Source organism: Plasmopara halstedii, assembly GCF_900000015.1.
Source record: "Plasmopara halstedii genome assembly, contig: Scaffold_816, whole genome shotgun sequence".
Classification (NCBI taxonomy): domain Eukaryota; phylum Oomycota; class Peronosporomycetes; order Peronosporales; family Peronosporaceae; genus Plasmopara; species Plasmopara halstedii.
The window spans coordinates 880,594-892,892 of NW_020187732.1; the positions used below are offsets into that span (position 1 = coordinate 880,594).

Here is a 12,299-nt window from a genome sequence, read left to right on the forward strand (position 1 = left end):
TTATCAGTACTCCTGTGCAGGACCCACGAATTTTATTTCCGAATTTGGCATCTCAGATACCCTATTATTTTTTTCTTTTCATAAAAAAAGTAAATTGTCTTCTTCATTTGACAGTCCAGCATCGTATGTAGTTGTAGCAATACGCAACCACGCAGCCTGGTACTTTGATGTTAACAACTAAGAACTATTAGCGAAATTCGATCTCTTCGTGGCTGGGTCCCAACGGCCACTGTGTACATTCGAATTCAGTCTCTCCTCATTGGATCGCAATGCGCCTACAAAGACTCGCGTGTACCGCGAAGTTGCTTAAGCAGCCAGGGTATTATTTTCTATCTTCGCAGCAGATCTAAGGTTCATCGCCTCTCTTGTTGAGATTTCATCCCCAGTTCAACCCCACCTAGTTAAACTCCACGTTTAGTTTAACGCAGATAATTTTCTCGAAAGAGGTAAGGTGGCCGCTGAAGGTCTCGGTGTCGTTCGGAGACCGCCTATGGAGATGGTAGCCGTCACCGCCTTCAGGAAAGGTCAGACGCTGTTGCAGCGATGCAGGTTCTTAACTCCCGAAGAGAGCTTGTCATTTTTTGTTTCCTTGGACAGATAAACAAGAATTTTGAGAGCACCTAATATGCCTGGGTACGAGTTGCGAACACCCGCCATATATGTCGCTTCAAATTGCCCCACGTTGGGGACGCCTTTTTAACGGATATAATACACGTTATTGCCCGTCCTAGGGTTAAGAGTATAAGTTGCTTAGTTTGGAGTTAGGTCAAATTTTTGGTCATCTCAACTGCCCGCATCCAGAGTAAGAAATTGTTTTCGCCTCGACCCTCAGAGGTTGGAAATGCCAAAATAAGCGGTGTCATGAAAGGAGAGCCGTCTGTGTTTCATTTACCACCGGCGCCGAAGCGGTCGCTCCTGGATGTGCTTTGGAGCGGGGTCACGTGCCCTGATAGGAAGGGTGTGGGTCGCACAAGGATATGTGATCACACAATGGTGTGGCTACACTTAAACAGGAAGTCAGTATGTGGCTGGAGCAGCCAGTAGTTATACATGCAATTAGAATTTACTATTTAATCAGGAAAACCTATGTAGGCGGCTTTGTCGCAAATAAACCCGAGAGATACAGTTTACGTTTTAAACAGAAGAGTTAACTGTTACTCTTGGAGTAAGTGGATTGCGATCCGCTACACGAAGATCACCGACCTTAACCAAGCACCTTTAAGCGAAAAAACTACGGCAGTCCCGTTGCATGCTTCCCAAAAGGCTGGTGAGCACCCCCAGCGAGCGATTACCGCTCCCGGCCCTTTGGCCGATTCTTATTGGACACAAGATAGACATCAGCTTGTTAAAGTGGTCTAACCGTCTCTAGGCAGGTTATCGAAAAATTAATATTTTTCTCGCAGAGGATGCAGTCCTTTCAAGACTGGGTCGTGCGATTGACTACAGGTGCTATTAAGTGCAAAGGGTTGATACCGAGGGAGCTCGACTTCAAAAGTTCGTCCTATTAATCATACAAATGTTGATTTTGTATTCACTAGGAGCAGAGCTGAGAGTCTCTTTATTAGGCTGCTCAAAGTACATATATACAGAATACACATGTACCACGAAGCTCCTTCACCATTAACGATATTTCGATACATTTAGATACTCACAATTACCAAGGGCAGTATGGATTTCGTACCATACTGTAGAGTTGAGAACACAAGGTTGCAATATTAGCCTTGTTATCATACATATATTTGTAATCCTCCAACGTTGTGTGTCGAATTTCAATACAGGAAACTTTGAGAAAGAATAGCGGAGTAGAACAAACGATATCCGAGCTCAAAACTTCTTCATTCTATAATGCAGCATAAGCTATCGCCGTACGGATAGTGCTGTCAATGTGTGACGTCACCTTTGTGACATGATGTGGCTCATAAAATCTTGCGATACGAAAGCCTCAATCGTCACTTTTGACATACCAGTTTATACCGAGAGTATACAAAGTCTGGTCCTCCATTTTAACAAATGCCTATAAATGTAAATTACATGAGGTACATTTTCTCAATCTGTTTTAAATTTATTCCAGCGTGTGGAAGACATTAAAGTACAAGACTCCGCAATGCTGCGGTTTTCGGTGCGTCAGGTGTGGCGCTTCTCGAATATCTTCCAGATTGACAGCCAAAGAATTCCACATACTCGATTCTTTTTGCACAACGTTCACATTGAACGAATAAGCAATTTGACTGGTCGTAAACGTGTTGTGGGGCGAAAGGCGGGAAGGCTTTCGAGGTTAAGTGCATATGAGGAGGATATGCTAGCATGCTTTAAGACGTACAAGGAAAAAATGGGGGATCTTCTGGTACCACAAGCATTTATTGTGCCATCGGGTGATTCGAGCTGGCCAAATACTCAGTGGGGACGTAGACTCGGGCGGGCAGTAAATCGTATTAGAAAATTGTTGAAATTTCAAGCAACCGAACAAATTATGTCGGCGGAAATGATCGAAGGGCTCCATGAAATTGGCTTTGTGCAAGACGTAACACAGTACAAATGGGACCACGAAGTTCTTCCAAGTTTACGCCAATTTGAAAAGTTACATGGTAACTCGGATGTCCCTAGTCACTTTGTGGTGCCTGAGGGAGATGAAGCCTGGCCAAAGGCCGCTTGGGGCCGAAAACTTGGACTGACTGTTGTCGATATGCGAGCAGGTAAAACTTTCGTTTCTCAAATGGTCGAATCCAGATCAGAGCTGGAAAAACTGGATTTTTGCTTCACGTCAATTCCTGATCGCGATTGGGCGGAAAAGATACTTCCTGCGCTTCATGTACATCGACAAAAATTTGGACATTGTGTTGTCAAGCAGTTTTTTAAAATTCCATCTTGCCAACCATGGCCTACGAAGGCGTGGGGGATGCCGCTTGGTCATATTGTAAGAGATATACGTCTAAGAAAAGCGTACTTGAAGCAAGCTACCCGCGATAAGAAGATTTTGAACACTATCGATTTTGCATGGAACCGCAGCGCAACAGTCTGGACTGAACAAGTCATTCCAGCAATTCGAGTTTATTCACAAGTCTTCAAAAATGGGTTCATCCAGCGAAATTTTGTTGTTCCGAGCGAAGATCCTTGGCCGGAGCGTGCGTGGGCGATGAAACTAGGAACTGTAATTGGCGAGGTGCGAAATAGAGGAACCTATTTTCGACATTTTGGTCGTGATGCGGAACTGCTGGATGAGCTAGGATTTGGATTGCGATTATCTCAAAGTGCGTGGCAAAATCGAGTTGCCCCGTTGCTTGACATATACGAAAGGCAATACGGCGACAGCAAGGAGATTTCCGACAACTTTATCATTCCTTCGGAGGCTCCTTGGCCTGAAGATATGTGGGGTGTCCGGCTCGGGCTTATCGTGAAACGCAACTTTCCACAATTGTCGACAGGTAGCGTTTTGGAAAAAATGAATTAAAGCTCTAGCAACGATAGCATAGATCCTTTTAAACAACTTGTATCTGACAATAACCACATGGAGTCTAGACCATAGGAACAACTCGTAACCCCAAGATCAACTGCCAGTATGATACGTTTCCCAGTGTAATCTATTTTTTAATTACAAGTGCTAGCGTCGCAAGAGAGTTCTTAGTTAGATCGTGAATGTTGTGCATTGTTCTTGAACATCTACATGACGGCAACAAAAGGATGGCTTACTCATCGTCGCTGCTACTCGAATAGTCTTGCAGCAGCAGTGCCGTCCTATGTGCTATTTTCAGAGGATTTGATATCTGTGTTGCATCGCATTTTGTTCCAACGTCCTGTGTATCCATCTTATCAGCTTTGACAGCATTCTCGTCGCTAGAAACAGCAACACTTTTCACGGTAGACCGAAACTTCTTGGGGTTTATCTCCTTCCCCTTTAAATTCATCCGCCTCTTCTTTGCTTTTATTATCACCACTGCTTTCTTCTGATCATTCGCAAACATCGACGGCTTCGCGTTACTAGTGATCGGCAGAGTGACCTCTGTCTTGTGCGCTTGCATCTGAAGAGCGCTCGAACGGAACGTCTGGAGCGCTGCAATTATCATGGTCAGTCTGCGAAGTACAAGAGAAGAAACTTATATTTTGCACACTCACCAGCATAACGTTCCACCTGCTCTTTGCTTTGAGCTTGCAACTTCAGCTGCGTTTGCTCCGCTAGGTACATGCGATCCGATGGGTCCAGGAGCCCTCGTCCGCCTCCTAACACGACGTTCTCTTCTGCTGTAGCCACCATCTGACGCTCTGCCTCCGTAGACGTGTCTACCACCACATACGTCGTTCGTGCTAGTCCCGGATCCCCATTGTTCATTGCCACTTTTCGCACCGCATCTAAATTTTGGTTGGCCGGATGCCACGACGGAGCATCCATCACATAATGGATATTCGTTTTATATCATGCATTTATAGAGTCTCAAGTTGATGAGCATATGTACCCATGCAAATCTTTTTGTTTCATATATCATTTTGACATGAAGCTCTTTGTGTTCGCGACAATCTGGATCACTCTTACGATTGCTAAGCCTGATATTCAGCTAAATGGCTGGTACCCATGCACGCAGAGCTCGTTGCAGACCAGTAGTTTGGATGAAGGTCACCCAGACCAATTCTTCCTCGAAACGGCTAGTGACTCGAAGTCTCGACGAAGAGTCACCGCTAAAGATAAACAGACACAGACATCGTCACTGCCATTTCTGCAACAATCGTTTGAGCATTTATATTACCATCACAACAATTGGAGACAACAAAAGCAGCAGGTGAAGACTCGCTATAGTGCTCGTCGTAAAGCGGCGGGCGATACGGAGTGGAGCAACCCAAAGTACGAATGTGCCGTATTTCGTCTTCCCATGTGTTATGACGGAGTGTGTGAGAGCAGCAAGACTGTGGATGTATTTGTTAAGCGTGTCAAAGCAACGAATCTGATCAGAGGACAAAAACAAAAAGCGCTTTGGGTGCTGCAAGGCGGACCAGGGGCGTCATCAACTGGAGTGGAGGATTTGATGGATACCATGTACTTGGAGTTGAATAGACAGGTTAGTGTCTATACGTTTGACCATCGAGGTACAGGACGTAGTTCAAGACTCATTTGTCAGGCTGCTGAAGCTGGAGCTTTGGGTAGTCCTGGTGGGTCAGATATTCGATTAGAAGAGTTACCAGCATGTATGGATGACATCCGCTTTCAACTTGACAACCAGACAGCAGCTTTTTCGGTAACTAGCGCAGCAAAAGACTTGGCTGAAATTATCAACTATGAACTTAGTGATCAGGATGTGTACGTGTACGGTCTCAGCTACGGCACGTACTTGGTAGAGCGATTAGTGCACTTTACTCCAGCTAGTGTGAAAGGATTTGCGGTGGATGGTGTCGTCTCAGAAAGTGGAGACACAGCGGAAAAGCGTGCAACGTTTACAAACTGGGACTATGATGTAGGTATCGTGGGAGATCAATTCCTTGCCGCATGTCTAGTAGATAATTTCTGCAAGAGTAAGTTTCCGGGTATCACGGACCTCTCAGCATTCGTCCACGAGCTATACCATAAATTGGATGCTGCTGTTGCTGATGGTAATAAAGGTAGTAATGCTTGCGCTGATGCGCTATCGAAAGACGGCAAGAAGCCCTCGTATTTACTACGTTCTGCTTTTGGAGAATATCTCATGTCTGATCGTATGCGGCTTGCAATTCCTGCTGTGATTTACCGTGCGTCTCGATGTAATGACCAAGATGTTCATGCTCTTGCTTACTTTGTCGAGGGACTTGACGATTTGAAAAGTGATGGTGGTTTTGGCGACTCGGAGCCAGAAACACTGCTTTATGACTCAAACATGCTCTACTATATCATCGTGTTTTCGGAATTGTGGGAGACCCCTACGCCAGACAAAGAAACCTTGATTCAGTGGTATGAAAACGCTACTATGGCTTCCGATAACTATTTGTCACTCCCTTACTATTGCCTATTCACCGGAAGTCGCGAACATGCGTGTCAGGAGCTCATTAACCTCCCGGTCGCCCGACCTCTAGTATACGAACGTGATCAATACTGGAACAAGACGGGTGAACTTCCTGGTGGTGTGACTGCTCTGCTGATGACGGGTGGAATGGATTTGCAGACGCGACGAATGTACGGTGAAGTGGAGTACGAAGAAATGAACGGTGAACGTATGCTCGTTAGCTTTGACGACGCAGGCCATTGCACGACATTTACGACTCCAACTAATGGTGGCGGTGCGACTTGTGGCGTACGTATATTAGCTTCTTTTGTGAAAGAAAGCGGTGTTTTGTCGAACGTGAATACATCGTGTATGAGTGAATTGAAGCCATTAAAATTCTCAGATGCATATGTAGACGCGCAAGAACTGTTTGGTACAAGCGATTTGTATGAAGACATAAAAAGTAATCAGTAGAGTAAGTAGTATGCATACTTTGACGAGTTTATTAATGCGACTTATAAGGAGCACTTATCACTACATCGAGTTAGCATTTGTAAGCGTTATAGAACCGGTAAGAGAATTATGGATCCTTCAATACTTAGCTTACGTCGAAAAGAATGCAAAGGATTGACATTTCTCTGCTTTTGCTATCACGATCCCATCAGCAGTATGACAAATATGCCTACTTTTGCCTTTTTAGCATCGGCAACGCGAAGTACGTAATTTAACCGGGATGTCAATCTATGATGAGGATGTCTACTGCAAAAATGATTTTATTCTTCGATCGTTATCAGCACTTGTATTTCTTCGGGTGAACCGTGAGATGTGAAATGCAGCTCCCGAATCGCTTCGCATGTAATTGCACCGAGGACAACTAGACCAACTACCACAAGAAGGATAACCTCACTTAAAGACCATGGCACTACTGCCGTGTCATCGATATCTGCTTCTGATTCATGCAGATCCTTTTGTTTCGCAATCGTTTCATGCATATTATTTATAGTCACTGAAAGTGCGGAGGTCTCCTCATCAAAGCACTTAGTCGTTGAAAGCCGGGCAAACCAATTTGCTGAGGTACGGATTAGATCGAAAGAAGGGATCATAGAATTATTATCATAGGGTAATTCAGACCGAGGCGTCTGATTTTCGTTCAAGAGCGACGATGGCGTGAAGCCAATAATTGGAAATTTCTCGTTCACAACAGCAGCGTAAACTTGCTCAGCATATTCTACGTGATGCTGAAGCTGTGTTTCATCATTTCCTTCATCATCGCTAGACAAACTGTTTTCTGTCAGCAGTATCTGTGTTTTTGGGGTAAGTGCATGCAGCCACTTAGCAGTGGCCAACAAGTCATCTGAGTACTCTAAAAGCCATGACCACTTAGTAGTGTTCGGAGGAGCAACGCGTGTCCCGTGCGAAAATTGTGTATCATCAATTCCTCTATCACGAGCGTAACCTTGCAGCAAGTCATCACAAGTAACACTAGAGCGTTCTGAGTCACAGTCGGTGACCATACGCGATTTATAAGAATTGAGCATCAGTACATCGTATGATCCTTTGACCATCGCAGCCTCCTCGAGAGTGAAGCTTGGTAGTCGCTCTTTCACCCGCTCACGCATGACTTTGGGGTAGTCTCCAGTTACAAGAGGCATCAAAAACCAACCGAGATCAAATTGCATCTTGCGCTCTGCAGCTGCCACATCCATAGCGTTTGACTTGTCGACAGGATAGCCGTACGCAGCATTGAGTACAATACCGATGCGAGCACCAAGCTTCACCACACTTTCGTTTTCTTGACATAGCTTACGAAAGATTGCCACTGCTGTAGCATGCGAACGCAGTACGTTGTGTGTTGCTGCATACATAGCAGTATCGAAACCTTTACTTTCACCATAAACGCTGTAACAGACGCCAGTGATAAACGTCAATGGCTCATTAAATGTCGCCCAATACTTCACTTTGTGTCCATATTGATTAAAAGCTAGCGATGCAAAGTCCGCGAAGTGCATCACAATATCTGAATTGAGCCATCCACTAGGGTCATGCTCTGTTTGCAGCTCCGATGGTAGATCAAAGTGGCACAGCGTGACGATAGCTTGCAATCCTTTTGCCAATACCTCGTCCAAAATACTATGGTAGAGCGCCACGCCTTGAAAATTTGGCATCATCCTTCTCTGCTCGATATTCCAGCTCATAATTCGGGACCAAGAAATCGAGAATCGAAAAGACGAGAATCCCATATCGCTCGTGCGCTGTATGTCGTCAATATAGCGACGATTAAGGTCATCATCACTTTCTCTATCAGAACGAGGTCGGTAGTTGTCCAAACTGCACCATTTGTGATTGGAAATGTTCAAGGAGCTTTTCACCGAAACCGCGGCTGTTGCTGTGCCAAACAAGAAATCGGGCGGAAAGCAGCGTGCCTCAGAGGCGACGACTGCTGAGTCAATAGTTGACAGTAGATTTAATATGACAAAGAGAACAGTAGACAGCCTCCAAAGTTGCTGCATTGTCCTACTTTGTCACTGAGGCGGAAGGTTCAAGAATGACCACGCCATGTTGCATTATTGCAGTCACGCCTTTTTTCACGTGGCCCACAAAGTGACAATCTGATATCTGTATATTAATGAACTGTGTAAACTTTGATTAAAACTTATAGGTACGAAACATCTAGATCATGGCGTTTGCCTGGAGCAGCGGGTCAGTCTCGCGAGAAAGATGATGTGGGTTAGGAGACGACAGCTGAGTCAGAATGCTACGGCCAACGATAGCCATGGATGCAAGACTCACAATAGCAAGCACCCCAATAATGCCCAACATCCATTGCGAAAATTCATCCACGTTGACGCTCTGTAGCTCATCCTGCGTAATTGGGCCTTCATGCTGCCAGCCATCAATACATTTTGTTTTGGCAACATGGCCAAACCACTTGGCGGCAGGACGCGGGATGCGTTCAAGTCCCGCTGATTGTGGGTTGTACACTTCGTCCACGTCGCCAGTGTTGGCCGAGTAGTTAACGTAGTACAATCCGAATCGGGGAGAGAACGAGCCCCATTCGTAATTATCAAGGAATGACCACGCCGTATAACCAATGACTGGGATCTTTTCTTCAATCACAGCCTTGTAAACTTGAGTAACGTACTCTTGATGGTACCAAAGCTGGTCGTAATTGGCGATTTGATTGTTGCCACACCATCCATTTTCCGTCAGCAGAATATCAGCTGTGGGGTCTGTCGCGTGAAGCCACTTAATCACACGTAGATATCCAGGGGGGTAAGCCGTAAACCAGCCACAATTTAGTTTACCGTGACGGTCTTTGCTAGAGCGACGAGACCCTGGCAACTCATCTGAGTGCGAGATGTCAACGCCCAAATCACGTTCCCAGCCTTTGTTCAATTTCTTGCATGACGTCTTGGATTTTTGTGACACATCGCAATCTGTCACAAGTTTTGAAGAGTAGTGATTGAGCATGTGCAGGTCGTACGATCCCTTTAGCAATACTGTCTCCTCCGGCGTGAAGCTTGGAAGACGATCGCCCACTCGTTCCCGCATGATGGCAGGGTAGTCTCCAGTAATGAGCGGTGAGAGGAACCAACCGAGTTCAAATTGCATCTTTCTCTCGGCTGCAGCCACATCTAGAGGGTTATTTTCATCAAGTGGGTATGCAGCGTCGGAATTTAACACGATACCGATGCGAGCCTCTGGGTGAAGCACAGATGAGGAATTTGATTTAAGGTCTCGAAAAGCTTTGACAGCGGCTGCGTGCGAACGGAGTACATTGTGTGCCACGATGTACGCAAAAGTATCGGATTTCTTGAAACCCGGAGCTCCTGCACCACTTGCGTAGCCGGCGGTCGTGAACGTAAGAGGTTCGTTAAACGTCGTCCACATGTCAACTTTATCACCAAGTTCTTGAAACATCAACGTCGCGTATTCCACAAAATGGTCAACGATGCCTGAATTCAGCCAGCCTTGAGGAGAGAGTTCAGTGTGTAGCTCGAGTGGCAAATCCCAATGGTACAGAGTTAAAATCGGTACGATATTATTTGCTCTCAGCTCGTCAACAAGAGCGTGGTAAAAGGCAAGTCCTTGAGGGTTTGGCTGCATGCGTTTAGTCACCGGATTCCAATTCATAGCTCTGGACCACGACACAGAAAAGCGCGAAGTTTGCAGACCCGTTTCAACCATGAGCTTTATATCGCTTCGATAACGATGATAAAAGTCATCAGCCACGTTAGCACACGCCACTTTTTTGTGGTGCGTTCGACAAAAGTCGTCCCAGATGCTTTCAGTACGCCCGCCCTCATTCCACGCTCCTTCAACTTGGTATGCAGCAGTGGCCGATCCAAACATGAAATTGGCTGGAAAGCAGCGCGGCGCGTCTTCCGCGCTGGTTTTTAAGGCTGTTGCGCCAGCGAGCATGAGGAATGATGGGTGGAAAAGCTGCATCTTGTTCGACAAGATCGCAAAGTGAGGGTTGCGAGTTGCGTCTAAAGATCTCGTAATTTTCATAAAGTATTTTCTCGAACAAAATATAAAGCTCCGCTGCAGTCTCTCATTGGTGCGTTCAAGATTGTGACAAACAGCGATCCCTGTATATACATATCTGCTCTGCAGAATAATAGAAATAAAAAATCAGTGAAAAGATCTAAACTAAGTTCAGAATTGTACATGTTGTCCAAAGAAACTTAAAGTTGCTTGGGACCTTGTCTCCTATCCAGTTGTTCACGCAGTGATCGCTGCATTTCAAGGGAATTAAAAAAAAACTATCGTCGACCTATCAAAACAGCTTAATTAATTTACTTCGATGCTCCTCGCACCCTCGGTTTGAGCCTTTTCTCACGTCTTTGAGGTCTGGATCAGCCTCGTGTCGTGTCGAGTAATGAAACTTTTAACCCAAGTCATTGACGGCGATGATTTCTGCGCTGCGGCGATTTTGCCGTCTGGAGGTTTGGTCAGTAGTCTATAGACAATGCGCAACGGGGTAGTTGCGTACCTCCTTTTAGTGTGCGAACTAGCTGATGTAAAGAGAATGGTTACCGACGTGTTGACACGCGAGCCTTTCAAGTAACCAGTACTTCTTTGCTCAGTTTACAAAGGTTACATTTTAAAAAACGATACCATATATGAATGATGATTACTTATGGTAATTATCCGAAGTTACATGGTACCGTCACTTTAATTCGGGTGGACTACTATCCACAGATACTTCATTATTGCACTTTATCATGCTGCTACTGAAGTTTACCAAAGTTTGAGTGTGATGTGTACGTACATCATAAGGATGCACGGACAGGACTGCTGTGCACCTTGGATATTTGCGTAGAAACCACACAGTGGATGGCTTTGTACGCTTCATCAAGAAGTGGGAACGAGAGCAAATAAGCTAATACTTAGCGTTACTCATAACTTTCAAAAGTGGCATCTAAGCCTTTCAGACTATATGTTATATTATCCAGACATGTCAAGACCTTATGTAGCCCATAGCGTGAGGTTACCAGTTCATAATCGCGCGGACATCTCCACATCAAGGACCCCATCGCCCTCATCAGCACCACCCCTTTGATATTTCTGCGCTATGAGGACCGAGGGACAATAATACGTACCCCGTTGCACCATATCTCGCCAAGATATGTGCAGCACTGTGGTTCACTTGTATTTTAAGCCAAAGTAAGCGCATTACGAGCCCCCGGATGCACACGGAGTCACTAGCATCCACTTGCAATTACAGTGTCTGCTCTTACGAGCGTCGTCCGCATTGGAAGTCGTCGCCGTAATGTGCTAACATAAATCATGGAAAAAGGTGCGCAGAAGTTGAGACCCGGAAACCTCAAGAGTATATACGGTGAGACTGCCGGAATGCTCATTGTGAGAGCGATCACGATATGATTTCAAATTCCGGCCTGGCTCGCTAGCCCTCACTGAGCGATAAACAACAACCTGATGCCACCTCGCCGAGAATGACGAATCCCTACGTCCCGTTTCTCGTTCGCGGTAGTTGCAAACTCTACACCCGCGCCCTATGACGTAGAGCACACACACAAAGATCACGGCAATATTCAGCTTGTCACCATTGAACCCGTTCTGGCTAAGCAAAACTGGTTTGCCTTTCTTCAAGCGCAAGAATTGCAACAGCTTCTGCAAACGTAATCACATCTAAAATTATGATTTCTCTTTTCGCGACGCACGGCGGCGTGGTACTTTCAAGCCTATGCGTGTGGGCTTTCCGCTCAAGCAGAAACTATAAAAAACACTTGAAGGCGTTAATTGTGCGCTTTCTAAGAGCCTCATATCAAGACGATCGCCCTCGTCTCAAGCACAAGAGGCCGGTTTAAAATTGTACCTCCCCTTGACACCGTG

The 12,299-nt window shown here is 45.5% G+C and overlaps 5 protein-coding genes across 5 annotated transcripts; 2 read left to right on the forward strand and 3 right to left on the reverse strand.

Annotated features, from left to right (window-relative positions):
- Positions 1-2,104: 2,104 nt before the first annotated feature.
- On the forward strand, positions 2,105-3,577 carry PHALS_14125 (uncharacterized protein; the record flags this gene model as incomplete). The annotated part of the gene is made up of 2 exons (XM_024729871.1): positions 2,105-3,427; positions 3,524-3,577. The coding sequence occupies 2 exons, from the start codon at positions 2,105-2,107 to the stop codon at positions 3,575-3,577; spliced, it is 1,377 nt and encodes a 458-aa protein (XP_024580205.1).
- Positions 3,578-3,683: 106 nt separating this feature from the next.
- PHALS_14126 (uncharacterized protein) lies at positions 3,684-4,384 on the reverse strand (the record flags this gene model as incomplete). The annotated part of the gene is made up of 2 exons (XM_024729872.1): positions 3,684-4,048; positions 4,111-4,384. The coding sequence occupies 2 exons, from the start codon at positions 4,382-4,384 to the stop codon at positions 3,684-3,686; spliced, it is 639 nt and encodes a 212-aa protein (XP_024580206.1).
- A 100-nt stretch (positions 4,385-4,484) lies between these two features.
- On the forward strand, positions 4,485-6,413 carry PHALS_14127 (serine protease family; the record flags this gene model as incomplete). Its single annotated transcript, XM_024729873.1, has 3 exons — positions 4,485-4,831; positions 4,889-5,045; positions 5,106-6,413. The coding sequence occupies 3 exons, from the start codon at positions 4,485-4,487 to the stop codon at positions 6,411-6,413; spliced, it is 1,812 nt and encodes a 603-aa protein (XP_024580207.1).
- Positions 6,414-6,712: 299 nt separating this feature from the next.
- On the reverse strand, positions 6,713-8,449 carry PHALS_14128 (hypothetical protein L915_09379; the record flags this gene model as incomplete). The annotated part of the gene is made up of 1 exon (XM_024729874.1): positions 6,713-8,449. The coding sequence occupies one exon, from the start codon at positions 8,447-8,449 to the stop codon at positions 6,713-6,715; it is 1,737 nt and encodes a 578-aa protein (XP_024580208.1).
- Positions 8,450-8,609: 160 nt separating this feature from the next.
- PHALS_14129 (hypothetical protein L915_09380) lies at positions 8,610-10,388 on the reverse strand (the record flags this gene model as incomplete). Its single annotated transcript, XM_024729875.1, has 1 exon — positions 8,610-10,388. One exon carries the CDS (start codon positions 10,386-10,388, stop codon positions 8,610-8,612), a length of 1,779 nt encoding a protein of 592 aa, XP_024580209.1.
- Between the last annotated feature and the right edge of the window lie 1,911 nt (positions 10,389-12,299).